The sequence below is a fragment of the Erinaceus europaeus genome, chromosome 11 (genome assembly GCF_950295315.1).
Source record: "Erinaceus europaeus chromosome 11, mEriEur2.1, whole genome shotgun sequence".
Lineage (NCBI taxonomy): Eukaryota > Metazoa > Chordata > Mammalia > Eulipotyphla > Erinaceidae > Erinaceus > Erinaceus europaeus.
The window spans coordinates 117,814,724-117,841,137 of record NC_080172.1 but is presented as its reverse complement, the minus strand read 5'-3'; the positions used below and the strand labels follow the sequence as shown (position 1 = coordinate 117,841,137).

At 52.1% G+C, this 26,414-nt stretch overlaps 2 protein-coding genes across 2 annotated transcripts in view; one reads left to right on the top strand and one right to left on the bottom strand.

The window, feature by feature from the left end:
- Positions 1 to 26,414, bottom strand: part of MRTO4 (MRT4 homolog, ribosome maturation factor) — a 366,835-nt gene that overhangs the window by 132,328 nt on the left and 208,093 nt on the right. The gene's annotated exons all lie outside the window — the stretch shown is intronic.
- UBR4 (ubiquitin protein ligase E3 component n-recognin 4) overlaps positions 1 to 26,414 on the top strand; it is a 151,596-nt gene that overhangs the window by 82,555 nt on the left and 42,627 nt on the right. The window contains exons 55-73 of the mRNA XM_060200953.1: positions 614 to 725; positions 2,933 to 3,063; positions 3,180 to 3,357; positions 3,820 to 3,924; positions 5,511 to 5,648; positions 6,647 to 6,821; positions 11,444 to 11,540; positions 12,642 to 12,749; positions 12,929 to 13,045; positions 13,928 to 14,137; positions 15,986 to 16,135; positions 16,842 to 17,069; positions 17,725 to 17,803; positions 18,630 to 18,887; positions 19,875 to 20,043; positions 21,165 to 21,309; positions 22,110 to 22,195; positions 24,211 to 24,298; positions 24,498 to 24,691. Coding sequence (XP_060056936.1) covers positions 614 to 725; positions 2,933 to 3,063; positions 3,180 to 3,357; positions 3,820 to 3,924; positions 5,511 to 5,648; positions 6,647 to 6,821; positions 11,444 to 11,540; positions 12,642 to 12,749; positions 12,929 to 13,045; positions 13,928 to 14,137; positions 15,986 to 16,135; positions 16,842 to 17,069; positions 17,725 to 17,803; positions 18,630 to 18,887; positions 19,875 to 20,043; positions 21,165 to 21,309; positions 22,110 to 22,195; positions 24,211 to 24,298; positions 24,498 to 24,691 — 2,768 coding nt within the window. The remainder of the gene's footprint in view (positions 1 to 613; positions 726 to 2,932; positions 3,064 to 3,179; positions 3,358 to 3,819; positions 3,925 to 5,510; positions 5,649 to 6,646; positions 6,822 to 11,443; positions 11,541 to 12,641; positions 12,750 to 12,928; positions 13,046 to 13,927; positions 14,138 to 15,985; positions 16,136 to 16,841; positions 17,070 to 17,724; positions 17,804 to 18,629; positions 18,888 to 19,874; positions 20,044 to 21,164; positions 21,310 to 22,109; positions 22,196 to 24,210; positions 24,299 to 24,497; positions 24,692 to 26,414) is intronic.

Genomic DNA, 26,414 nt, shown 5'->3' with positions numbered 1-26,414 from the left:
CTGACGTGACCAGCAGGTGTAAGGTCCTGAGCGCGGACTCTGGACGCCACACGCGCCAAAGCGATGCTCTGGCTCTCTCAATAATAAAAGGATACATCTTTTATAAAGTTCACTCAGTTAATGGGATCAAGGAAGGGAACTGGAAAGCTTTTGAATATTAACCAAAAGTTGAAGCTCTTACTTCATGTTAGAGTGATGGATTTTGTCCGTCTTATTCATGTTGGATCACAGGGAATGCACTAGTGTTGCCACGTAGGCCATGGTCAGTACGAATGGGCATATGACTGTGCACCATCACACCCTGCTCCCAGGGATTCTTTTTTTTAATGCAGACTAAGCTGATCTTGATTATCTGGTGAAGAGAGCCAGGGTGACTTCAGGAGAAACAGACCTGCCGTCTGTCGCTATGGACAGATACGAGACTGTGGTGGCCTGGGTTCACCGTGCCAGACTGGAAATGGGGTTAACTCGTGACCTTGGTCATCGGGCACCGATGAGAGGGCTAGGTTGCACTGCTGTGTGTATGATTTACCCCAGAGAGAGATGTACAGACTTACAGATAGCCCACGAATGACGCGAAACCTCCCGCCTGACAGTCCCCTTCTCAACCTAGGATCCGGCTGTGAGCTTCTCTTGTAAACAAGCTCTGATCCGAGTCCTGAGGCCCAGGAACAAACGGAGACACGTGACATTGCCTTCTTCTCCTCGCAGCAACACTCCAATGGGTAATGTGAGGTCTGGGTCTGGGTGGAGGGGGGGTTGCGTGTGCATGCTTGCACGTGTGTTCGCACGCATGGGTGTATGGTGAGGGGCCGAGGGAGGTGTGACTTTAGGGTACACTGTTCCTATTGACCGCGGTCCTGGAGATGTTTCCTTCTGCGTTTGTCATTTCACTCCCTTCATTCTTTGAAGAGTGTGAGGAAAAGCACATGATGGCTGTGGAGTGCGACGGGGCTCGAGCCGGGACTTGGCGCTGCAGGGCCTGAGCTTAACCCTGGCACCTGCCCTTCACGCCGTAGCCATTCTCCAGTGGCCTCTTCTCTGTCTCCTTCCTGGTGTTAATAAGTCAGTCTTGGGAGTCGGGCAGTAGCACAATGGTTAAGCGCAGGTGGCCCGAAGCGCAAGGACCGGCAGAAGTATCCCGGTTCGAGTCCCCGGCTCCCCACCTGCAGGGGAGTCGCTTCACAGGCGGTGAAGCAGGTCTGCAGGTGTCTGTCTTTCTCTCCCCCTCTCTGTCCTCCCCTCCTCTCTCCATCTCTCTCTATCCAACAAGGACGACGTCAATCACAACAACAACAATGAAAACAAGGGCAACAAAAATGGAAAATGAATAAATAAATATAAATATATATAAAAAAATAAGTCAGTCTTACAAAGTAAACCCGTCAAGTTCATGGAAAAGTGAAGATATGGTCAGAAAAGCAAGCCAAGAAAATAAGAAGAGTCCACCATAAGGTTCTGTGTGGTTACTTGTACAGATCTGATATTTGGTTGGGAACTTCCTAAGAGCCAGTGCAGAAACAAGAAGTCAGTCAAGAAGTCACAGTGCCCATAAAGATGAAAACCAGCTATTTTTCAGGAGAAACAAACTTTTCTTGACATAGAAGCTTTTTCCTTAAGGGTCTGCTTTGTTTCCTGACAGGGTCGTGTTCTCTAACGTCAGCTGCAAGTGTTACAGCAAAGTTCACAAACGTTTCCCTAGGGACACTTTCAAGCACAAGTCAAGGGCGGAGCATTGAACTTGAAAGGAAAAAACAGTTCTAATTTATCTAAATGTTGATCAGTATTATTAAAAGTTTATAACTCTGATTAATTGGTTTATTTTAGAAGTAAGTTTCAAATAAAATTTAATTTAAAATGTTCTTTTAGCCACATTATAGGTTACAAAGAAATAAGAAATATGCAAAATTAAATCTAGTATAAGTTTTAGCAGGTTACCAATGCAAACATTACAAAGTCTGCATTATTTATGGATTTTTTTTCCCTGTGGTTTTCCAAATCTCCCAGTTGACACTGACGTCATGTTCTGTTTGCACCAGCCAGGTTCACGAGCTCAGTAGCCACACGTGACTGGTGGTTGCCGCGTGGCACCATCCAGGCCTAGAGGAGTCTGCGTAACCTGCGCTTCTCACACCGTGTCTCATCCCAGCCTGCCTGAGCTAGGCAGTAGTGTGGTCTGCCTTTTCCTTGGTGAGGAGGTAGTTTGCTTCTGACTAGGGCAGGCCCATGTGTTTCCAGAGCCCACTGAGTGGGAGACGTGACTCGCCATCTTTTGCTAATCAGGAGTCTAATCTGTGTTTTCCTCTGTTAGCAACTCTTGTCCCATCACACAGGTGGCAGCCTGGGTATAACCTCAGTTTCCGTTTGATGGTTTCCGTTTCAGCTCTGGCTTTTCTCGTAATGACGACGTAGTGTGAAAAATCTCACTGACCTGGTTGTTTGGAGTAAAGTAGTGAAGTGACACGCCAGCCTGCCATAAGAGAGGGCGAGCGGTCACTGACCTGGTTGTTTGGAGTAAAGTAGTGAAGTGACACGCCAGCCTACCATAAGAGCGAGCGGTCAACTGGCTCAGTTACATTGTTCTGGCTCACACATGGTTTCCTGAGAGTTGATTGGAGGTGGGGCTCGTTGGTCTGAAATGTCCCTGCTTTACGGCAATCTCTTCGGAGTGATTTGTTGCTGTTGTTGCTGCTATTACAGTTGGAGAAATCTTTTCCTTAGGTGGGGGTGGGCGAGGGTGGGGGGGCAGCCGTCACCGCCAATCCCCGTTTCCAGATCCTGCTAGCTCCAAAGCCAGAGAACAAGGCCAGTCATAGAGCCCTGGGGCTTGCCTCTGGAGCACAGGGTGTGCGTAGCTTGTGTTGGGCTTTTGTTGCTGAGATTCAGGGTGAGCAGAGCAAGCCCCTTCAGGTGACGGGTTTCTCTGACTTAGGAGACAAGGATGATGAGGACGATGATGACGCAGATGAGAAAATGCAGTCGTCAGGGATTCCGAATGGTGGTCACATTCGCCAGGAGAGCCAGGAGCAGAGTGAGGTGGACCATGGAGATTTTGAGATGGTGGTGAGTCTCTGGTGGCAGGAGAGGGGAGGAATCCGGACGTGTTCCTCCAGCTCTTACTCGGTGGACTTCGAAAGCCCCCCCTTACCTGGGGCACTGACAGAGCTTTCTCTCTGCAGTCTGAGTCGATGGTCCTGGAGACAGCTGAAAATGTCAACAATGGCAACCCCTCTCCCCTGGAGGCCCTGCTGGCAGGCGCGGAGGGGTTCCCCCCCATGCTGGACATCCCGCCTGATGCAGATGACGAGACCATGGTTGAACTAGCCATTGCCCTAAGCCTGCAGCAGGACCAACAAGGTAGAAGGCCACCATGCCGGGAGCACAGCCACCCACTGGCCTTACCTGAGAAAGAGGGTTTGGAGTTACTGATACCCAGCTGACTTAGCTCGTCCCCAGATTTGGGGAGAGGCTGATCTGGGTGAGGGCTGTGCAGAGATACAGGTGGAGAGTGAGAGGGGCTCGGTGGGACTTGCCGTCTGAGAGCCAGTGTCAAGTTTATCAGTGCGCTTTTCTCCGGATCATTGCCTGCCTGCCCCTGTCAGAGTCCTCCAGCCTGTGTCCTCTGCTGGAGCTGAAGGAAGCCTCCCCCCATCTCTGTGATGGAATGTGGTGGGTGGACAGCAGTGGCTGTCGGCTTCCTTTAGGCCAGAGGGGTCCCATGCTGGTGAGCTTAACTGCTAAGGGCAGTAGGTGGCCAAAGCAGTGGCGTGGACGGGGTCTGGAAAGCGATGCCGTGCTCACTCTCCACTTGTTCCCCAGGCAGCAGCAGCAGTGCTCTGGGCCTGCAGAGCCTGGGGCTGTCCGGCCAGGCACCCAGCTCTTCCTCTCTGGACGCAGGAACCCTCTCTGACACCACAGCATCAGGTAACTGTCCACAGCAAGGAGTGTGGCTCAGGGCCCGCAGGCCCTCGTGCCTGTTTCCGGTGCTGTGAGAAGACGACGGGCAGCTGCTTTGACAGGCCACCTGGACCTCCTGCTTCTGCCTTGGCTTTAGAAGTCTGGTGCGCAAGGCACATAGTGCTGCGGCTTGGCTAAAGGACCCTGGCTTTGCTTCCCTCCACCTTGCATGCTGCCTGGCTTCAGCTAGTTCTCCAGGAGTAGAGCAGGAGAGCAGCATGCAGGGGACCAGCCTCAGGGCTCGAGTCACTTGCTCCTCGGGATTGCCAGCAGCGTTCCTAGGCTTGTAGACATTGCCAGCAGGAGTCAGGAAAAGAGCGCGTGCCTTTGCATCTTTGTCCTCTCCCTTAGCGCGGGAGAGTCGGGAGAGGCGTGGCTAGCCGGTGGGCATCTGTGAACGGGGGAGGGGAGGTCCAGAATGCACAGGAAACCTTCAGGCCTGGTTTTGTCTTTACTTTCGATCTCTTTCTGACTCTGATAAGAAGACAGTCGTTTCTTGATTAGAAACTTTGGCCCAATAGAGAGTGGAGCGCCTCAGTAGTCCACCTGAAGATCAAACCCTGCGTGATTTAAGGGTTGAGTGTAGAGGCTGTTTTCCCGTCCTTGTAATCTTTCTGTTTCCTTTTGGGAAGTCCACCCTGGCTAGGTGGGCCGGGAGGAACGGGCTGCCCCTCCTGCCTGCTTCCGTGGCTGCCTGCTTCGCTCAGGTCTCTGCGCTTGCCGTCAGGCCCGGGGCCCCTGCTGTGCGTGCAGCTGTGTCCCTGCTGTGCTCGGTGGCTGTCTGGGCGCTCCTCTCCCGCGTGTCTCATCCAACATTTCCCTCCTGTCTCAGCTCAGCCCTGACCCTGGATGCTGTGGCTGTCTCTGGGGAATTTCCTTGCTTCATTAGATGATTACAAGGTGTGGAGTTGCCCTCCGAGCTCCTCTCTGGATCAGCCTGTCAGGAGAGGCAGGGATGATTTAAGAGCTCACGATCAGAGGTCCCCTGACTCCATCACAAATTGACCTCGAGCCAAATCTCATTCAAATTTGGGGTTCCGTGCTTTGAGTGGTAGTCTCCAGCCTCCCATTTCAGCAGGTGTCGGTAACACCTACCCGATGTTGGCCGTGAACCCTTTGAGCTAGGAAACTGAGCGTCCACGCCACAGACTCGTGGACTCTGCGCTGCGCTCCTTGTCCTGTGATGTGGCAGTGAAGGAAATGCCCAGTGCCCTGGGCCCCACTGCGTCTCAGTGCTGTTAGCAGTGCGCCCCGTGCGTGCGTGCGTGCGTGCGCGTTCCTGGGCTCCATTGCGGTGCGCCCCGTGCGTGCGCGTTCCTGGGCCCCACTGCGTCTCAGTGCTGTTAGCAGTGCGCCCCGTGCGTGCGTGCGTGCGTGCGTGCGCGTTCCTGTCAGGATGGAGCGGCCGGGAAGCACCCCCCATTTCCCTCGGTGACGGGACAGAAACCATCACGGACTCTGCACTGTGTGGTCTGATGCTCTCACCTCCACTGGAGTTCTCTTTGTGGGTTTGTTGTGTTTTTAATCTGTAACCGTGGTTGTTATTCTCTCAGCTCCAGCCTCAGACGACGAAGGCAGCACAGCGGCGACTGATGGTTCCACCCTCCGGACCTCGCCTGCTGACCACGGTGGTAGTGTGGGCTCAGAGAGCGGGGGCAGTGCAGTGGATTCAGTGGCTGGCGAGCACAGTGGTAATGTGGCTGGGGGCCTAACCTCCTCGGGCGGCGGGTGGGGACAGAGTAGGAATGCTGACGGGGGTCCCGGGCTTGGTGTCAGCAGGGGTTGGGGTACTCGTTGGGAGTTCATGTGACCTCACCCTGGGATCGCAGGTGCTGAGTGCGAAGTATTTCTGAGGTGGGCTGGAGAGGTGGCCTAGTGCTTGTGCAGATAGATTCTCAAGCCTGAGGCCCCAGAGGTCCCAGGTTCAGTTCCCAGCACCGCCATAAGCCAGAGCTGAGCAGTGCTCTTGAGGGGGAAAAGTAGAAAAGTGCTGCCGTCCCTCCCCTGTGGAGACAGAGAGGCAGAGAGCGTGTGAGGCAGAGAGGTCCACTGTCCAGGAGAGGTTTTCATCGGCTTATAGGCAACTTTTAATTCTCATTAGTGGGAGCAGATGATGACATGCACGGTGCCAAGCCACGGCCAACCTGAAGCGGTCCTGGCGTGCGTGACTTTGAATTGCCCTGCTGTGACTTGGCTGCCTCTGTTGGCTGTCTTGTTGTCGGTCACTTGCCGTGTCAGCAGAGCACGACACTAGCTGATAGGGTGGGGCTCGATGGGGAAAGGTGACGAAGCCATTTTGATTTGATCCTACATACAGATCAGCCTGTAGCTACAGTTGGGTCTAGAATGCTTGTTGTGGGGGAGGTTGGAGAGTGGCTGACAATCTCTGGGTGCTCAGCTCAGTGCCCCTTTTCTCTGGAGGTGGAACTGTCTCAGCAGCTGGGACTAAAGAGCGTCCTTTCAGGGAGAAACTTGAGTGCTCAGGTGAAAAGGGTATGGAGCTGCCGCAGAAGCAGCTCCGTCTCGGGTGGGCCAGGTTCTGGACGGTGAGCCAGTCTCTGTTTAGCCGCGCAGCAAAGGGGACAGATCCCGCGCACTGCCGCCTTTCTCCCCGTCGCCGGCCTCGGGTATCTCAGACTTGCTCCTGCTCTGGGGCCGGCTGACCTGTGCCACTTTGACTGCCCTCCAGTATCCGGCCGGAGCAGCGCTTACGGTGATGCCGCCGCGGAGGGACATCCGGCTGGACCGGGAAGTGTCAGCTCCAGCACCGGGGCCATCAGCACGACCACTGGACACCAGGAAGGAGATGGCTCCGAGGGAGAAGGAGAAGGGGAAGGGGAAGGAGATATTCACACTAGCAACAGGTCAGAGCCCAGGCGCTGCAGCGCAGAGGCTTTCCTTTGTATCTTAAAAATATTTTATTTCTGGGGCCGGGCGGGAGCACAGCAGGTTAAGCGCATAGTACGACGAAGCGCCAGGACTCATGCAAGGATCCCAGTTTGAGCCCCCGGCTCCTCACCTGCAGGGGGGGTCGCTTCACAAGCGGTGAAGCAGGTCTGCAGGTGTCTGTCTTTCTCTCCCCCTCTCTGTCTTCCCCTCCTCTCTCAACTTCTCTTTGTCCTATCCAACAACAACGACAGCGGCAACAACAAAAACAATAATGGAAAAAGATGGTCGCCGGGAGCAGTGGTTTCGTAGTGCGGGTACTGAGCCCCAGCAATAACCCTGCAGGCAAAACACATGTATGTTTCCTAATAAAAGAGGAAGTTGTGGGGGAGAGATTTTAGAACATCACTGTGGCACATGTGATGCTGGGGACTGACCACATGCTGGAGAGTCCAACGAGTTTTCCCTTGCTCCATTTCTAGAGCTATTCAGACACGTTTCTCTGTGAAAACATTTTAGGAGTAGAATGATGGCTCACTTGAAAGATGTAGACTAGTAATGTTTTCCTTTCAAAATAAAAAGGCAGTAAACTCAGGAAGCTTCCCAGGTTGAAAATTGCTCCAGACCCTTCTTTTTTGCCTTGATCAGGGCCATATCCTGGCAGGTCCACAGAGGACAGCAAGTGCTTTTTCTCTTAAAAATTTCCCCCTTGTGGTCCAGTGGGTAAAGCATCGGACTCTCAAGCATGAGGTCCTGAGTTCAGTCCCCAGCAGCACATAGACCAGAGGTGATGTCTGGTTCTTTCTCTCATCCTGTCTTTCTCATGAGTAAATAAATAAAATCTTTAAAAAAAAAAAAAATTCCCTCTTAAGGGCAGGGGTAGCACAATGGTTATTCACAAAGCCTCTCATGCCTGAGGCTCCAAAGTCCTAGGTTCAATCCCCTGCAAGCACCATGAGCCAGAAGAGAGCAGTGAGCACTCTGGTAAACAAGGGTGACGACAGGGTCCCCTGCGGTCACTGGAGAGTGGTGGTTAGAAAGCCTCAGGTCTCGTTTCGTCACTACCTTTAAATTGCTCTGTGTCATTTGCTTTATAAATGACAGTCTCAGCAGTGGTCAGGCATGATAGAAGCAGCTTCCTCTTCAGTATGTCAGTTTACGAGGCAGTGGGGCAGTAACACAGACATGATACACAGTCATGTCTGAAAATACCACTGAGGACAACCTGTAAAATCCTTATGCGGCCTCAAGAAAGCCTGGTAATGTTTGGTACTGGGTTGGAGTGAGTGTACACTTCAGCAGAAGGTGAGTAGAAAGATAGAATAAAAATCCAAAAATGCAGTTAGGGGGAGTCGGGCGGTAGCGCAGTGGGTTAAGCGCAGGTGGCGCAAAGCACTAGGACCAGCTTAAGGATCCCGGTTCGAGCCCCCGGCTCCCCACCTGCAGGGGAGTCGCTTCACAGGCGGTGAAGCAGGTCTGCAGGTGTCTGTCTTTCTCTCTCCCCTCTCTGTCTTCCCCTCCTCTCTCCATTTCTTTGTGTCCTGTCTTAACAATGACGACATCAATAACAATAACCACCACCACCACAAACAACAACAAAAAAACAAGGACAACAAAAGGGAAAATAAACATAAAAAATTTCTTAAGTGCAGTTACAGTAAAACGTTTGTTAAATTTATTGAATCTCACAATTACTGCATTAGCATAGAAACCATGAATCAGCATTTTGAACTCAGTGATTTTTCCCTCAGTAAAAACTGTCACTAGCTCACTCAGGCATCAGACACTTCCTGAGGGCATCAAAAAGTAAATTTGTTTGTAATACTTATTTTTATTTGATAAGACAGAAAGAAATTGAGAGAGGAGGGAGGGGAGAGAGGGAGAGACCTGCAGACCTGCTTCACCCTAGTGAAGCACTTCTCCTGCAGGTGGGGAGCAGGGGCTTAAACCCGGGTCTTTGTGTGAGTCCTTCCACATAATACTCTGTGCACTTAACTGGGCGCTCCACTGCCTGGCCCTTGTTCTTGTATTTTACTGAAAGACAGAGATGGACCAGAGCCCTGCTTATTTCTGGCTTATGGCGGGGCTGGGAACTGAACCTGGGACCTCAGAGCCTCAGACACGAGAGTCTTCTGTAGAGGCATCATGCTGTGTCCCCGGCTCCCAGTATGAAATCTTTATGTCCTAATTGGAAGAATAAGTTACTAAGATTAATTAAGGCTGTATTGAAGAAAACTCAAAATTAGAGGACATTACACAACTTTAGCTTACTATAAAGGTACGGTAACGGGGCCAGGCGGTGGCGCAGCCGGCTAAGCGCTCACATTACAGTGTGCAAGGACTGGCCCCACCTGCAGGGGGAACCTCCATGAGTGGTGAAGCAGGGCTGCAGGTGTCTCTGTCTCTTCCCTCTGTGTGTCTCCTTTCCCTCTCATTTTCTTTGTGTCTCTATCTAATAAGCAAATTAAAAAGTGATGGTTAGTTAAGACTGACTTATGATGCAAGGACAGCCAAGTGAATGGTAGAAATTGTAGAAAAGTTTTTTCATTCAACAAATGAGAAATTATCAGCTTAAATTTCTTGCAGAGTAAGGGCAAGGGAGTCGGCATAATGGATATGCAAAGACTCATGCCTGAGCCGCTGCCACCCCAGGTTTAATCCCCCACACCACCATTAGCTAGAGCTTAGCAGTGTCCTGGAAAACGGTAAACAAACAGTCATGCAGAATAAAATCTTGACCTCATCTTAGGCATTAAAGCCAACACCCTATAAGTTTTTTTAAAATAAAATTTTTATTTGTTAAAAGATTGTAAGATGACAGTGTCTAGTTCCCAACCACACCCAGCACTAGAGTTCTGCGTCTCACCCCCACCTCCCGGAGGGAGCACACACCAGAGTTCTGACAGGTCCCACAGTTGGCTTGCTTCTCTTTTGTTTGGATTTTTTTTTTTTTTTTGCAAGTTCAAGTAAATCAGATCCCTAGATTCTACATAGGCGTGAAACCATCTGGCAGTTGTCTTTGATCTCTTTACTTATTTTGCTAAGTATAGTCGCCTCCAGTTCCTTCCATTTTGTCCCAAAGGACACACTATCACCTTTTTGATCATAGAGTTATATTCTTTTTTTTTTTTTCTTTTTCTTTTGCCTCCAGGGTTGTTGCTGGGGCTTGGTGCCTGTACCATGAATCCACTGCTCCTGGAGGCCATTTTTCCCCTCTTTTGTTGCCCTTGTTGTTCATTGTTGTTGTTCTAAGTATTGCTGTTGGATAGGACATATCTCTATCGAGAGAGAATGGGAAGACAGAGAGGAAGATAGACACCTGCAGACCTGCTTCACCGCCTGTGAAGCGATTTCCCTGCAGGTGGGGAGCCGGGGTTCGAACCGAGATCCTTAAGCCGGTCCTAGTGCTTTGCGCCACGTGCGCTTAACCCACTGCGCTACCGCCTGACTCCCCTGGCCCAGTTTTTTATTGGGTTATTTTTCTTTTGTAGATCTGTACCAATTCTGTATAGATGTTTGCTATCAGTCGCTTGTCCGATGTGTGATGTGCGAATATTTCTCCCATTTACGGGGCTGCCTGGTTATCCTGGTGTCATTTGCTTCTGATGTGTAGAAGCTCTTTAGTTTCATGTGATCCCACTTAATTGCACTTGTTTTCCAAAATGCTTGTCTTCCTTTTCCTTCCTCAGCGCTGAGTCTCCAAATACACCTTGACACGAAGGCCCTGCAGAGTTTCACTGGCATTTTCTCCTGTAGAGTCTCTGGTCTAATATCTAGATCTTTAATCCGCTTGGACTTGACCTTGGTGGATGGTGGCTATAAGGTTTTTAAGACTAGAAAAGGAAAGCATCTACTATTCATAGGAATAAGAGCCGGAGTGTCGCTGGCATATACTGTGCCAGGGACTGAGCTCAGCACTTGATGCCCAAGCCACAGTGGCACTTTGCAGTGCCCACACCACAAGCTTAAGAAGACAAGATTTTAACTGGTTGCCTAAGAGTTCTTAAATGGAGCACAGGTGTTAAAGGGTAGCCGCACGAGGCGGGTGACACTGTCAGCTGTCGTGCTTCCTTTCTGTCCAGATTCTAGCAACAGCAGGGTGCAGTTTCTCCTTTCATACGGATGCAGTGCTAAATAGACAGTTTTGAAAAGACTTTTTATTGTTACTTACTGGCTATAGAGAGAAATTGAGAGGGAAGGGGAAGATAGAGAGGGAGGGAGAGAGAAGACGCCCACGGCACTGTTGGACTGCGCGTGAAACTTCTCCCCTGCAGCTGGGCACGCGGCTTGAACCTCAGTCCTTACGCACCGCAGTGCGTGCGCTTCTTCTGGGATTCCACCACCCGGCCCCAACATTTTTAATTGATTCTGTTATTATTATTTTATTACTTCCAGGCTTACTGCTATAGCTCGGTGCCTCCATGTTGAATTTGCTGCTCCTGGTGATTTTTTTTTTTTTTTTTCATTAGCACAGAGGAAAAAAGTAGGAAGTAGCGAATAACAGAACTCAGTGAGGCACCCTCTGCAGGCAGGGACCTAGACCTAGGGACCGTGCCCAGCTGGTCATGCCGTGCATCATTCAGTCCCTCTGGTACTTTAGGCTGCACACGGTCCGTCTCATGCTTTTGGAAAGACTGCTGCAGACTCTGCCCCAGTTACGAAGTGTTGGAGGTGTCCGGGCCATCCCGTACATGCAGGTAAGCTCCCTGCCCCTCCCCTGGGGGCTCCCTTGACAGCTGGGCTGTTTGGTACCAGCTCCACTTCTGCCAGAGCTTGGAAAGACTTGCTTTGCTGGTGGATAGTAGAATAAAGGCAGGCAGTTCGGACTGTGTGTCGTATGCGGCCCTTGATCTTACAGGTGAGAGGGCTGGAGTCAGGGAATGTGGTGAGGTGCACAGAGAGCCAGTTACTGACAGCCTTCTCCACACCCTGCGTCTGTCGTGCCTGTCGCTGTCCCGGTTTTACTGGGAGTAGGGTCTAGTTCCCCAGCTGTTCTTTCACTGGCTACCTTCCTGTTAGGAACCAAGTGGCTGTTAGTTAGCTTGCACCTCAGCACACTGCTTGGTTTCAGGAAACTCTGCTTTGCTGTAATGTAGGTTATAGTTGGCTAGTGTCGTAAACTTCAGAGGAATGCGTTTTACTTATTTGGAGAGAGAGGCAGAGGGTAGGATGAAGATAGTACATTGGTTATGCAAAGAGACGCTTCATGCCTGACGCTCCCAAGTCCCAGGTTCAGTCCCCCATACCACCGTAAGCCAGGGCTGATCTGCGCACTTGGTTAGAAAGTGCAATAAGAGAGGGAGAGGGAGAGGGAGAGGGAGAGGGAGAGGGAGAGGGAGAGAACACAAGACTGCCGCTGACGCACATACGGCGCTTGGAATTGAACCTGGGACGTTGTGCTGGAGACTTCCTCACCCAGCCGCTGTGGCGCCTTTCAGGTGCCGATTTCACAGGTTTTTTTGTTTGTTTCTTTTTAAAATTGAGCACTGCTTAGCTCTGCCTTCTAGGTGGTTTGGGGGTATTGAACCTGGGACTCTGGAGTCTCAGGCATGAGAACCTCTTTGCCTTACCATCATGCTGTCTACCCTCCCCACAAAACGTTTTCTTGATGGTAAGCATGGGATGTTCTAAAACTCGACTTTTCTGATTGTGGACAGTTGAACTTGGGCCTTTAGAGGCTTTTCATTGGTGGTAGTTACAACAGGGAAGTTAAGTTTGTCGTTGTTGTTTTTAATCTGTTGAAAGTTGTTATTTTTCCGAGAATAAGTTTCCGTTGTTTCACTTCTCTCGTGTCTCAGGTCATTCTGATGCTGACGACAGATCTGGATGGAGAAGATGAAAAAGACAAGGGGGCCCTGGACAGCCTGCTGTCTCAGCTTACCGCCGAGCTCGGCATGGACAGAAAGGTAGCGCTGAGAAGCTCCCCGCGGGACGGGCAGGGCCGGCTGAGAGCGCGGCTCAGTGTTTCATCCTGAGAGGGAGCGCCACCTGCTTTGGGGGCTTGGGGTAGCCAGCCCTGAGGGCTGTTTGCCTGAGCAGGCGCTCATCCTCACGGGGAGCCGCTGGGCTCTGCTTGTGCCCTCAGGATGTGTCCAAGAAGAATGAGCGAAGCGCCTTGAACGAAGTCCACCTTGTGGTGATGAGACTCCTGAGCGTCTTCATGTCCCGGACCAAGTCGGGATCTAAGTCTTCCACATGCGAGGTACTTGCGCTTTGACCTATGGGCACGGGGGAAGGCGAGCAGGTTGGCTGGTCGGTGTGGGACCGAGGGTGGAAGCGATAGTCCTGTTAGAGTCAGGCTGCCGTCGCCCCAAGAGCCACTTCAGGAGCACAGACGCCACCCACCTTTTCCCGGGATCCTTCTAAGCTCTGGTCTTTACCAACAATCCTTCCAGTGAAAGGGTTAAAGGGCTTTGAAGTCCTCTTACTGCACAGGGAGCCGGTTCTGCAAGGTGCAGAGCGACTGAGAGGCCCTGTCTCCTCCTGTACGCTGCCAGAAGGTGTGGTAAGAGCAGCGTGTGCGTGGCAGAGAGATGAGTTAGCACTGAGCAGAGGAGGCAGCCGAGGAGGCTGACCGGCGTCCCGTCTTACTGAGCTTCGCGCTTGCTGGGTCTGCCAGGCCCTCCTAAGGGTCTTACTCACGGCAGCTTTTCTCCTGCTCTTTTCTTCATGCGACCACTCACCCCCGGCTCCTCTCGCGCCTGCTTCGTTCTGCGGGGAGAGCCCTTGCTGGGAGAGTGGGGCTCTGTGAACTTCCCACCGTGGGCACAGCGCAAACTTTCCTGTGTTCTCGGAAGTGTCTGCCTTTCTTTTCTAGTTGCCCGAGGACAACAAGAAAAACCCGTCCCTCCCAGACAGAGGGGCTCTCTAATCCTCGCCTCCTTGCCTCTGGCTTACGCGTTAGGAAGATTAGAGTAGAGAATTGCTGCTGCTTTGTTTTCTCTACTGTGCAGTTCAGGAGTCAGGGAAATACTGGGACTGTCAGAAAATGTTGAACTTGAGAGGCTGCGTCATAATGTCCTTCCGTGACAGGACTTCCTCCCTGTGTTGACGAGTGACCTTTCTCTCCCCCCTCCCCCCCCAGTCATCGTCCCTCATCTCCAGCGCCACGGCGGCAGCCCTGCTGAGCTCTGGGGCTGTGGACTACTGCCTGCACGTGCTCAAGTCTTTGCTGGATTACTGGAAGAGCCAGCAGAGCGACGAGGAGCCTGTGGCTGCCAGCCAGTTGCTCAAGCCACACAGCACTTCATCGCCCCCCGACATGAGCCCGTTCTTCCTGCGCCAGTATGTGAAGGTGAGGCCTCGGCCCGACAGAACTAGCCGCAGGCTGTGCAGCCAGACTCTGTGCCACGTCTTACTTGCAGCATCTTTTTTTTCCTTTTTCACCAGAGCTGTGCAGGGTATCGAACCTGGGGCTTCAGAGCCTCAGACATGAGAGTGAGTCTCTTTGCACAACCATTAGGCTGTCTATCCCTGCCCACTTTTTTTTTTTTTTTAAAAAGATATTTTTTAATATTTATTCCCTTTTGTTGCCCTTGTTGTTTTATTGATGTCTTCTTTGTTGGACAGGACAGAGAGAAATGGAGAGAGGAGGGGAAGACGGGGAGAGAAAAGAGAGACACCTGCAGACCTGCTTCACCGCCTGTGAAGCGACTCCCCTGCAGGTGGGGAGCCGGGGGGCTCGAACCGGGATCCTTATGCCGGTCCTTGTGCTTTGCACCATGTGCGCTTAACCCGCTGCGGTACCGCCCGACTCCCATCCCTGCCCACTTTTAGCAGGATTTAACAAGTAACCACATCTCCCAACCTCCTCATCTGATGCCTCCACTTTGTAGCTCGGAGGACATGAAGGGAAGCAGATACTTGCTCTCTCTAGGAAGGCGGTGAGACAGCGCAAGCCAGCGTTGCCAGTGTGTCAGATATCGCCCTGTGCTTCCTGAACACAAGAGCGAAGAAGGCAGATTTAGGGTTAGGTAGCCTGAGAATAAGCATCCTCAGGCAGCGACTGCCAGCACCGGAATCCTCACTCCAGTTTGTCCACCTGGAATGTGAGAAGACACTCTGGTCTATAAGGCTTCTATGAGAACCTTGAGTGAGCTGCATACCGAGGCTCGATGAATAGGGATTCTCGCTTCTGTTGTGTTGGAGTTCATGTGTGAGGGCTAGGCAGCTTGTGGTAGTGCTTCTTACTGTGTTCTCAGAATCGCTTTGATGATGTGGAATCTGCAGGCGTAAAGTGTGAACGTGGTCATGTCTTCGCTGCCCCTTTTGCACATTTCCATGACTGTCGGCAGATAATGATTTGAGGGCTCAGCTCTAGCCATAAGTTTGGGCTCACTTGACTCCCTACACCGCCACCTCACCTGCGCAGGCCACCCAGCCTTGCACGTCCCCTCCAGTGGTGTGTCGCCTTGGTATGTGGTGAGCCGCCTCTGCTTCCTTCCTTTCCCCAGCTAGCTAATCCCGGCTCCTTCTTTTACACCACGACAGGCACTGGGCCCTGGGGAAAGCCTCCATGCTTTCCTGCTGTATCCCATCTGATCAGCCTTTCCTTAGACATGCCGAGTACCCTGTACGCCTCTGGAGTCATTGTCTTCAGAACATCTTTTCCTGCTCATAGGCCCCTTGTGCTTGCTTGGCAGAGACCCTTGAAGCAGCGACATGGACTGTGAATAAATGCCCCCAGAACGTGCAGATGTTGCATGGGGAGGCAGCTGGCTTGCAGGCTCACTGTTGGATCTCTTGGGAGCCCTGCTCTTGTGTAGCGCACACCCAGGGCTGCAGCTGAGGCTGTGCCTCTCGCGTATCTGACTGTGTATTGTCCTCACGGAACGTTTCTGTTCTCGGGAACATGCTTGACGTTGAGAAAAGGCTCCCTACCGCCATCCCATCAGGATTGTCCCCATTCAAACTCAGGTGTTAGCAGAGTACGTTTAATTTAGTGTCAGGGACAAGTAGGAGGTGCGTGTTTCTGCAGTGGCGCCTTCAGTTTCCGTGCAGTCTTCGCACGCCATCGCTGGACTTAGAATCTAAACTGTCAGTCATTGGTCGCTTTGACTCTGAAAGACACCTTCAGCAACTCCACAGCATGTACGTGGTGAACCTTTTCCAGATTCTCATCTGCGCTCGCTCTTTTTCCCAGGGCCACGCCGCGGATGTGTTTGAGGCCTATACTCAGCTCCTAACAGAAATGGTACTGAGGCTTCCGTATCAAATCAAGAAGATTGCTGACACGAATTCTCGAATCCCACCTCCCGTCTTTGATCATTCGTGGTTCTACTTTCTCTCGGAGGTGAGTGAAGTTTCCACACCAGTCCAGGAGAGGACACCTGGACCGTGATTGACTTCGTGACTTCTTCCTCTCGCTCTTGTAGTCCTTCCTGCTGGTCAGAAGAGCCCTGACCCCACTTTGCTGTAAGCCTTAGCCCTTCAGAATCAAGTTCTTTCTTCTTTTGGTTTCCAGAATTCTTCTTTCTAGTGATGCTCCCCACTGGCAGAACCTAACCAAGAGGGAACCAGTCAGCGGGAGCCAGTGCAGTTACAACAGTTCTGGAAGGGAGTGGAATATTGGCTGTCGCTCCCCGCCCCGCCCCGCCCCCCCCACCCCTTTTCTGTGCTTTTCCTTCTCCTGTTCCCTGTCAAGGATTCTAACCCCAGACTGACTTGACCATGACAAAGTAGCTTGGCTTTTGTCTCTTATTACCAGTGCTTAATCATAATTCATGAAAATTGAAGGTACCCTGACCAATACAGAAACGGGCCAGGGTTGTCAGGGTCGGCGACTCTTACTTAATTTATTTACTGGATAGAGACAGAAGAGAGAGAGAGAGAGAGAGAGAGAGAGAGAGAGAGAGAGGGGCGCTTCACTTGTGAACTTTTGCCCCTACAGCTGGGATTTGGGTGCTTGAACCCAGGTCCCCGCACACTGTAACACATGCACTCGACTGGTGTGTCACCACCCAGCCCACGGGGCGCTGACGCTTTGTTTTCCCTTCAAGTACCTGATGATCCAACAAACGCCATTTGTGCGCCGTCAAGTCCGGAAACTCCTGCTCTTCATCTGTGGGTCAAAGGAGAAGTACCGCCAGCTGCGGGACCTGCACAGCCTGGACTCGCACGTGCGAGGCATCAAGAAGCTGCTGGAGGAGCAGGGGGTGTTCCTCCGCGCAGGTGTGGTGACGGCCAGCTCCGGCTCCGCTTTGCAGTACGACACGCTCATCAGCTTGGTACGGCGGGCCAGGGGGTGGCAGGGCCAGGCGCACGAGGGGCCCAGCTGCAGGAGCGGGGTCGTGCAGTGCTTAGAGACGGGCGGGCGTGGCACCTGCCTGGGCGCTGTTCCGTGACTGGCTTGAGGTCCCGGTGTCCCCTCAGCTCTGCCGTTAGAAGGGGCTGGTGGTGGCTTGGACTCTCCCCAGCGTCACTAGGTCATATCATGGGCTAGGTCACCTTGATGTCTGTGTGCCTCTGACATTTGTCCTTGGATACGATTAAGTGACTGTGGTGGACATACTCACATCCACACCCGGAAATGTGTGGGCTTTGGGAAATAAGTGGCACACGTCATGAAGGAGCACTTAGAATATTTCAGTGCTGAGAGATGGCGCATGTCGTGCTCATTGCAAGAAAAATGGGAACGGGGCTATAGTTTCTCAGGCCACGACTTTGCTGCCACTTTGCTGAGCACGCTGCAAACACAGGCCCTCGTGGGACTGAAAGTCCGGCTCCAACGTGTGGGCCTTGAGCCCAGGTTTATCGGACACGGGCGCACAGAGGACCCTGTTCAGTTCACTGCCTCCTGCCTCAGGTGCAGAGAATGGCCGTTCAGGGAGCAGGCGTGGCTCCCTTTGGTGACGTATTCTGATGGGGGGCCTTTCCTTTCAGATGGAGCACCTGAAAGCCTGTGCAGAGATCGCTGCTCAGCGAACCATCAACTGGCAGAAGTTCTGCATCAAAGATGACTGTAAGCACTTCTGCTCCTCCCACTTGTTGCTACTCAGTACTCCCTGCTTCGGGAGCTGCTGTGTGCCGAGCGCTAAGCTGAGCGCTGGGGATGCAGCCAAAGCCAGACACACAGGCAGTGCTATCTAGCAAAGGAGAGAAACGCGAGGGGCAGGCAGAGGCACGCCCGGGAGCTCACGCACTACCTGTGCAAGGACCTGGGTTCAAGCCCCCAGCCTCTTTGTAGGCAAGAAGCTTCACGAGCGGCGAAGCAGAGCTGCGACTCTCTCTTGTTTTTGCTTTCTTCCCCCACCCCTCTCAATTTCTCTCTGCCTCTATCCGAATAAATAAGTAAAATAAAAATAGAATGTAAGAAATAAGATGAAGGTTAAAAAAAGCTAAAAGGAATAGTTAAGGGCCAGATAAAAACTTGAGTGGTCTGGGAGGTGGCGCAGTGGGTAGAGTATCGGACTCTCAAGCAGGAGAGTTCAATCCCTGTCCTGAGTTCAATCCTGGCAGCACCTGTACCAGAGTGGTGCCTGCTTTTAATAAGAGGGCACACACTAATTATCTGGCCTGCAGATCTGTGGAAATTATGCTCAACACCGAGTCTCATTCTCGAGCGGGGCCAGGGACAGCACTAGTCTGTCCACTTGTCCCCACACCCGTTGGCAGTTTCCACGTAGCATAAGCAGTCTTCTTGGTCCCGCCTAGCGGCGGGAAGTGTGACGGGGAAGCCGGGAGGCACAGGGCAGCCACCGGCACGACGAGCTGCTTCCTGCTCTCATGCCACGCGCCAGCCTCCTGGGGTGCCGCCTGAGAGCTGACCCACTGCCTTCCGTCTCCAGCCGTCCTGTACTTCCTCCTGCAAGTCAGCTTCCTGGTGGACGAGGGCGTGTGTCCAGTGCTGCTGCAGCTGCTCTCCTGTGCGCTGTGCGGCAGCAAGGTGCTCGCAGCTCTGGCGGCTTCTGCAGCGTCTTCCAGCGCCGCTTCCTCCTCGGCCTCCGTGGCCGCCAGTTCTGGACAAGCCGCCACACAGTCAAAGTCATCCACTAAGAAGAGTAAGAAGGAGGAGAAGGAGAAGGAGAAGGAGAAGGAGAAGGAAGGTAAGAGCCACCCTCTTGTCTTGGTAGCCAGGCTGGTGTGTTCGAACCTGTTTGGAAATACTGGCTTATCGGAGAAGTCACGCCGTGTTTTTCTACGCAGAATCATGCGAGTAAGCCATGACTCTTCCAACAGCCCTCTCTCTCCGTGATGTAGTCTGCTTAGGAAAGGCTGAAGTCACGCCAGTCCTTGTAGTTTTTACTTTTGCTCTTTTTTCAGTAATGTGGAAGGTGACAGCTTTCCATACCGGGTGTCAGGAGTAGGAGAGGTCACAGTGCATCAAACAGTTTTTTGCTGAGCTTTTTTATTTCTCTCTCTTTAACTAAGTTGGTGGTAGTCCTTCAGTATCCGCTGTTTTATTTGACCTTTACTGTCAGGAAGCTGGTGGCCTTTCTGCTTCATTGTTTGTTGTGGTTCTTGGAGATCTGGGAGGGGAGGGCAGGGCAGGGCAGGGCAGGGCAGGGCAGGGCAGGGGAGAGAGAGGCCTGGGTGCTTCAGATTTCCCCCCAGTGTTCAAAAATCGCCGTGTAGGTCTACAGGAATGTAGACTGTCTTCCCTAGTAGATTATTGTGAGAAAAATGTATTTATTAGAGAGAGGAGGAGAAGCGTCATGGCGGCACATGTGATGTGGGGATTCGAACTTAGGGCCTCATGCTTGAGAGTCCAGCACCGGGATGCACTCACTACTTTCCGGGTCATTGGATAGCAGACTTTTCAAGAAATTCTGCTCCGAGCTAGTTGTTCACTGCAAGGTTTGTATAGGGGTTTTATACTGTGCCATTTGTTTGTTTGGTGATTTTGGTGTAGAGTTATTATACAGCTCATTTGGGGCAGTTTATCCCCCAGTAAGTAATTGAAAGCTATTTTCAATTAAAACCATTTACTTGAGACTTGTAGAGATGGGCGGAATGCTCCCCTTGCGGCACTGCTGTAGGAGCCCGAGTCCTGCCTTCTTGCTGCCAGACTCAGCCCTGCCCCGGTCTTCCAGGTGAGAGCTCAGGAAGCCAAGAGGACCAGTTGTGCACAGCCCTGGTGAACCAGCTGAACAGATTCGCAGATAAGGAGACCTTGGTCCAGTTTCTGCGTTGCTTCTTGTTGGAGTCCAATTCTTCCTCAGTGCGCTGGCAGGCCCACTGCCTCACTCTGCATATCTACAGGTAGGGTCCTGGCTGAGTGTTGTCAGCCTATGGGGGTCAGAGCTCTGCCTTGACTTACTGTCACACGCTCACTGCCACAGTGTCTGTCAGTCGCTACTGCAGGTTGCTTTGAGTGATCTGCTTTTTGGTTGTTAAGCGTATGTCATAAGCAAGTGGTGGCCACTTTTACACTACGAAGGTGGCTACAGGGGCTGGGTGGTGGCACGCCTCCTTGAGGTGTAACACGCTTTACAATGCACAGGGACCCGAGTTCCAGCCCCGGGCCCCCACCTGTAGTGGGGGAGCTTCAGGAGTGGTGAAGCAGGGCTGCAGGCGTCTCTCTTTCTGGTCCTCTCTGTTTCACTCTTCCCTCTGTCTCTGTCTCTTTATCTGATAAATAAATAATAGTAGTCAAAAGAAGGCTGTTAACAGCACGGGTTTATAAAGACCGGCTTGCCTCCAATCTGAGGAGACTCTCTTTCGCCACTTACTAGTGTTGAGTGGTGGGAACAGCTCACCTCCTGAGGTGGGGAAGGACTGCAGGTGCAAGTCTGGCAGCGTCACCTGTCAACAGGAATCAAACTAGTCACACCGGGTCAGTCGTGGGGAGCGAGGAGCCGTTACAAATAACACTTTAGCCATATCAGTAAGGTACAGCAGCCACGCGTGTGTGTGTGTGTGTGTGTGTGTGTGTGTGGGCATGTGTCCGCCAGAGCACTGTTCAGCTCTAGCTTGCGGTGGTGATGGGAATTGAACCTGGGACCTTTGGTGCCTCAGGTGTAAGAGGCTTTCTGCAGGTGGCGGCACACCAGTTGAGTGCATCCGTTACCGTGCGCAGTGTGAACCCAAGTCAGATCTCCACTCCCCACCTGCAGGCAGTGGCGCAGCAGGACTGCAGGTCTTCTCTTTCTCTCTTCCCCTTCCAGCTGAGTTTCTCTGTCCTGTCAAATAAAAAAAAGGAGGGATGACCACTGGGAGTGGTGAATTAAGTGTCATACAAACACTAAGTGCTAGCCATAAACCTGGTGGCAATAAAATAAATAAATACATCAATAGAAGGAAACCTTTGTATATGCTGTTTCCCCAGCCCGAGACTTTCCTTCTCTGCTCCCCGGCTAACAGCCGCACTTCTTTGTCTGCAGGAACTCCAGCAAGTCCCAGCAGGAGCTTCTCCTAGACCTCATGTGGTCCATCTGGCCGGAACTCCCAGCTTACGGGCGGAAGGCTGCCCAGTTTGTGGACCTACTAGGATATTTCTCCTTGAAAACACAACAGACAGAGAAGAAGGTAACCAGCCATCCCTTCCCCTTTCCCCTTCCCCTTTCCCCCTTCCCCTTCCCCTTTCCCCCTTCCCCTTTCCCCTTTCCCCTTTCCCCTTTCCCCTTTCCCCTTTCCCCTTCCCCTTTCCCCTTTCCCCTTTCCCCCTTCCCCTTCCCCTTCCCCTTCCCCTCCCCCCTTCAGACCTGCTTGCAGAAGTTGACCTTTTTTTCCTTCTTGAGCTAAAATATAACCAAGCCAGATACAAGGCAGATAGCTGAAGTCTCTGGATCCCCCAGGTGTATACCACGTAGATAGTAGGTGTGAACTGGGTTCAGGCGGTGAAAGTTGGTCGAGGAAAGCAGACAGGTCCGTAAAGCAGGGCCCCAGGTGCATACCGTAAAGCAGTTGGGGAGCACGCGCTCCAGTCCTGCTGGCAGCGGCCCTGCCTGTGTCCTGAGCTCGCCCGCTCTCTGGCAGCTGAGTGGCTGTTGCAGGTTTCCATCATAAGAGAAAATTGTTCTTCCTGTTCACAGGGTTGAAAAGTGGACTGTCACTAAAATTGTGGCATTCTTTTTTTCTTTTACTTTCTTTTCTTTTTTTTTTTTTAATCTCTTTATTGGGGAGTTAAGGTTTTACACTTGACAGTAAATTGTGAGAAATTCTAAAGGAGACAGAACCTTTTCGTTGATTGGTCGGCCATTGGGCTGAACCTGGGAGGTGGGAGACAGGGCAGGGTTTGAGACCTGCTTCTGTCGGAGTCTCGGCCGCAAAGCCACGCTGACTCTCTCAGGCTTCTAACTGTGGTCCTTTACTGACTTCTGCTTTAGTTGAAGGAATATTCACAGAAGGCTGTGGAGATTCTGCGGACTCAAAACCATATTCTGACCAACCATCCCAACTCAAACATTTACAGGTGAGCTGCTTTCTGTTTGAAGTGCGGGGCGGGCTGGGTGGTGGCACGTCACCGTACGCAAGGACCCGGGTGTGGGCGGGAAAGCACGTAGGACGGGTGTCTGTCTATCCGTATCTCTCTCTCCCCGCCCCCCCCCCCCCTGCCATTTCTCTGTCTTACTGAATAAAGAAAAAAAAGTTATCTGAAGTGCACTTAGCCATCTGAGCTGCTATTTGCACGCTGACGGGTTCTTACGTATGACTCAGCAAATCTCTTGCCCCTGGGAGGCACTCAGAATGTGATTGGTTACCTAGGGCTTGGTAAGAAGTCTTTCAAGATCTCTACTTTAAGAGATCTAAGGGAGTTGGGTGGGGTAGGTAGCTCAGTGGGTTAAGCACAATTGGCACAAAAGCACAAGGACCGGCATCAGGATCACAGTTCAAGCCCCTGGCTCCCCACCTGCAGGGGAGTCGCTTCACAGGCGGTGAAGCAGGTCTGCAGGTGTCTGTCTTTCTCTCCTCCTCTCTGTCTTCCCCTCCTCTCTCCATTTCTCTCTGTCCTATCCAACAACGACCACAACAATAATAATTATGACAGTAAATCAACAAGGGCAGCAAAAGGGAATAAATATTTTTTAAAAAGGAAATAAATGTTAAATCAGTTTACAGAAAATGACTGCATTTAAAAAAAAACAACATTTGATAGAGCAGTGGTTAAACTGGTAATTTTATTTCTTGAGATGTAATTTATATCTCAGCAGATTCGCCCTCCCACCCCCAGCATCACTCAGCTCTAGCTTGTGGTGGTGTGCAGGATTGAACCTTGGACTTCGGAGCCTCAGGCTTGAAAGTCTTTTTGCATAACAACCTTTATGAATCTACCCTTGTACTTAAATCCATCTCTTTGGAGTAAGAATTTTAGAAAAACATTTAAAAATATATCTACATATGAGAAAGATGGCGGAAGCCAGAACAGGAGTGTAACTTTCTCTGCTGCGCCACTTCCCAGAACTGTCATCACCGTCTCCTGACGTTGCCGGGTACCACTGCTCCGGCCTGGCCCCTTCAAGAGCAGAATGGGTGGGGGCAGGTGGCATAGCAGCGAACGGCGCGGTCGCCACCCTAGTGTCTGGGGCGGAGGGGACGTGGGCACGGCAGACAGGCACCCCTGCCAGCTGTCTCAGAGCCCCAGCGTCGGAAAATGGTGGTTCTCCTTGGAGTTAATGCTTTTGTGTGACGTATCAGCACTACTGTCATCAGCGTGCTGTCTGTCTGTCTGTTTAATTGTGCCGGGGTTGGACCCGAGGCCATGTGCTCTCCCACTACCTTCCTGGCCTATCATCTGTTGCTATGACAGTAATAATAATGATAATAGTTATTGTTGTATTTTTTAATATACTAGAGCACTGCACAGCTCTGGCTTAGGATGGTGTGGGGAATTGATCCTGGGACGACCTCAGGCACGACAGTCCGCTCACATAGCCATTACGCTGTCTCCGCTGACCCCTTCATCAAATGTTTAAAAAATATTTTTCATTTGTTATGAATAGTGTCTTAAACGAGATTGTAAGCTTACAGCGTCTAGTTCCACGCCACACCGAGCACCAGAGTTCTGTGTCCTGGTCCTTCATCACACTTTAGTGCAGCGCTGTAAGACTCTGCTGACCTCCGACAGCTCAGATGTCACTTAGTGGAAACAGTCCTTGTTCTTTTTTCTTTTTTCTTTTTCTTTTTACTTTTGCCCCTCCCTTTATTGGGGGGTTAATGCTTCGCGTTTGACACTGAACACAGTAGTTCGTACATGCATGGCATCCTTCAGGTTTCCACATGGCAGTGCAACCCCACTAGGCCCTCTGCCGCCCTTTTCCAGGAATTCATTGTTATTTCTAAACCTCGTTGGGTTTCTTCGTTTTCTCGTGTTCTCACCAGGGTGTGACTTGCTTTGGGGAACACTGAGCCTTGGCTCCTTCATGGCTTCTCTGTGAAGTGCTGTGCTTTCTGAGAGGAAAACTATGCTGTGACTGTTTTCTTCCTCAGCACCTTGTCTGGCCTGGTGGAGTTTGACGGCTACTATCTGGAGAGTGATCCCTGCCTGGTGTGTAATAATCCGGAAGTTCCGTTTTGTGTAAGTGGCATCCCTGACAAGTTAGGGCAGTGGGCTTCTTGCTTCCAGAGCCTGAGGGAGACGGAAGGCGTGTGTCCTTCCCGCCACGGGCCACCTCTGTGCTCGCCGTGGGCAGAGGAGAGGTGCTGGGCTTTGAGGAAGGCAGCCCGAGCCGCCCCCGGGGAGCTCACACAGCGCCCTGCGTCTCTTCCTGGTCTAGTACATCAAGCTGTCTTCCATCAAAGTGGACACGCGCTACACCACCACCCAGCAGGTCGTGAAGCTCATCGGCAGCCACACTGTCAGCAAGGTGACGGTGAAGATCGGGGACCTGAAGCGGACCAAGATGGTGCGGACCATCAACCTCTACTACAACAACCGGACCGTGCAGGCCATCGTGGAGCTGAAAAACAAGTACGGCCTTGCAGGGCCGGGGAGGGGGCGGGGGAAGGGGCCCTTGTTTTATTGTTGTTGTAGCTATTACTGTTGTTATTGATGTCGTCGTCGTCGTTGGCTAGGACAGAGAGAAATGGAGAGAGGAGGGGAAGACAGAGAGGAGGAGAGAAAGACAGACACCTGCAGACCTACTTCACCGCCTGGGAAGCGACTCTCCTGCAGCTGGGGAGCCGGGGGCTCGAACTGGGATCCTTATGCCGGCCCTTGCGCTGAAACACTGGTTCTTAACGACACTGACAAAGATAATTTCCCAGGGTCTAGGGAGCCTTAGGGTGTCTGTGAGGCTGTTCAGTAAATGGGCTGGTAAGAGGATACTGAATGAATGACGGGAAGGCCGCCGGGCTGCTAGATGCAGGTCAGCTAGAGTAGGGTGTGTGTGTGTGTGTGTGTGTGTGTGTGTGTGTGTGTAAACCCACGTGTGATTCTACCACTTTTCCAGTCTTAGACACCCAGAGAGGGAGAGACACTACAGCACAGCTTCAGTATCCACGAGCTCCCATGTAGTGCCAGGGCGTGAAGCCAGGGCTTGGTGCATGGCAAGGCACGTGCCTGCTGGTGGCCTGTCTCCTAGCCCGGTGGTTCTAACGCTCACCCTTTCCACTTTGCACGATTCTTCTCCTGTCTGTGCTGGCGTTGCATTTCCTGGCTCGTGTACCCGAGTCTCTGGATCAGAGCAGGCCGTTTATGAGCCAAAGAAGGCACTACTGGCAGTTCTGGTACTGACACATGTTTTTATTTATGAGAAAGGGAAGTGAGGGCACCATCAGCTCTGGCATACTCCAGCCATCAGCTCTAGGTCAAGACCTGGGGCCTTGCACCTGCTTGCGCCCCGGGCGTTCAAGTGTCAAGCCCTGTTACGACTCCCGGTGCAGCTCTTCACGTAGAATGGAGGGCTTGGCGTTGCTCTTGACAAAAAAAAAGCCAGAGGACCTCAGAAGCAAATTGCTTCTTAGGAGCTGTGCTTGGTGGGAAGCGCCTTCCTTTGAAACAGGGTCAGTGTTGGTGACCTGTGAGTGGAAACTGCCTGCAGGGGCAGCCCACTCCCTGCTGGCGCGACGGAGCGGCTTTCTGTAGTGCGGTGCTGGTGTCCGCACAGGAGTCCGTGTGTGGCGCATACGACCGGATACGACCGGGCTGGTGCCCCACCTCTACCAGTTTCTGACTTTGAAGCGGTTAAGTTTCTTTAATTGTAAGATGGAGGTCGGTCCACATTTTAGGCTTTGGTTATTAAGGACTAAATGAATTAGTGTCACATGCTGGGCACTGTAAGTGCTCAGTACCGATCTTCTCTAACCGTATTAATAACAGCCTCGGAATTACTACATGCTCCTTCTCTCGGACGGATTCTCCTTGGCACTTGATTCCGATCCAGGCATGACCCTCTGCCTCTCTCGAACGGCCTCGGCTGCTGTTGTGACGGGCGCCTGGGGCTGCCACCGTTAGGCTGTCTGGGACCTTAGTGCCTCCGGAGCCCCGGCTTTCCCTGCTAACGTAGCCTTTGCTGCCTACGTGTGCCTTGTGTGCTCAGCCCTTGATTTGAGGGAGGGGTCATGCTGCCTGAACTCCACCCACGCTCAGGCTCCCAGCGCTTTTGGTGCGTGCGCACAGCCAGGTGCACCGGAAGCCTGGGGTGCTGACGTACTCTGCACTTGAGATAGAGGGAGACGCCGCAGCAGAGCCG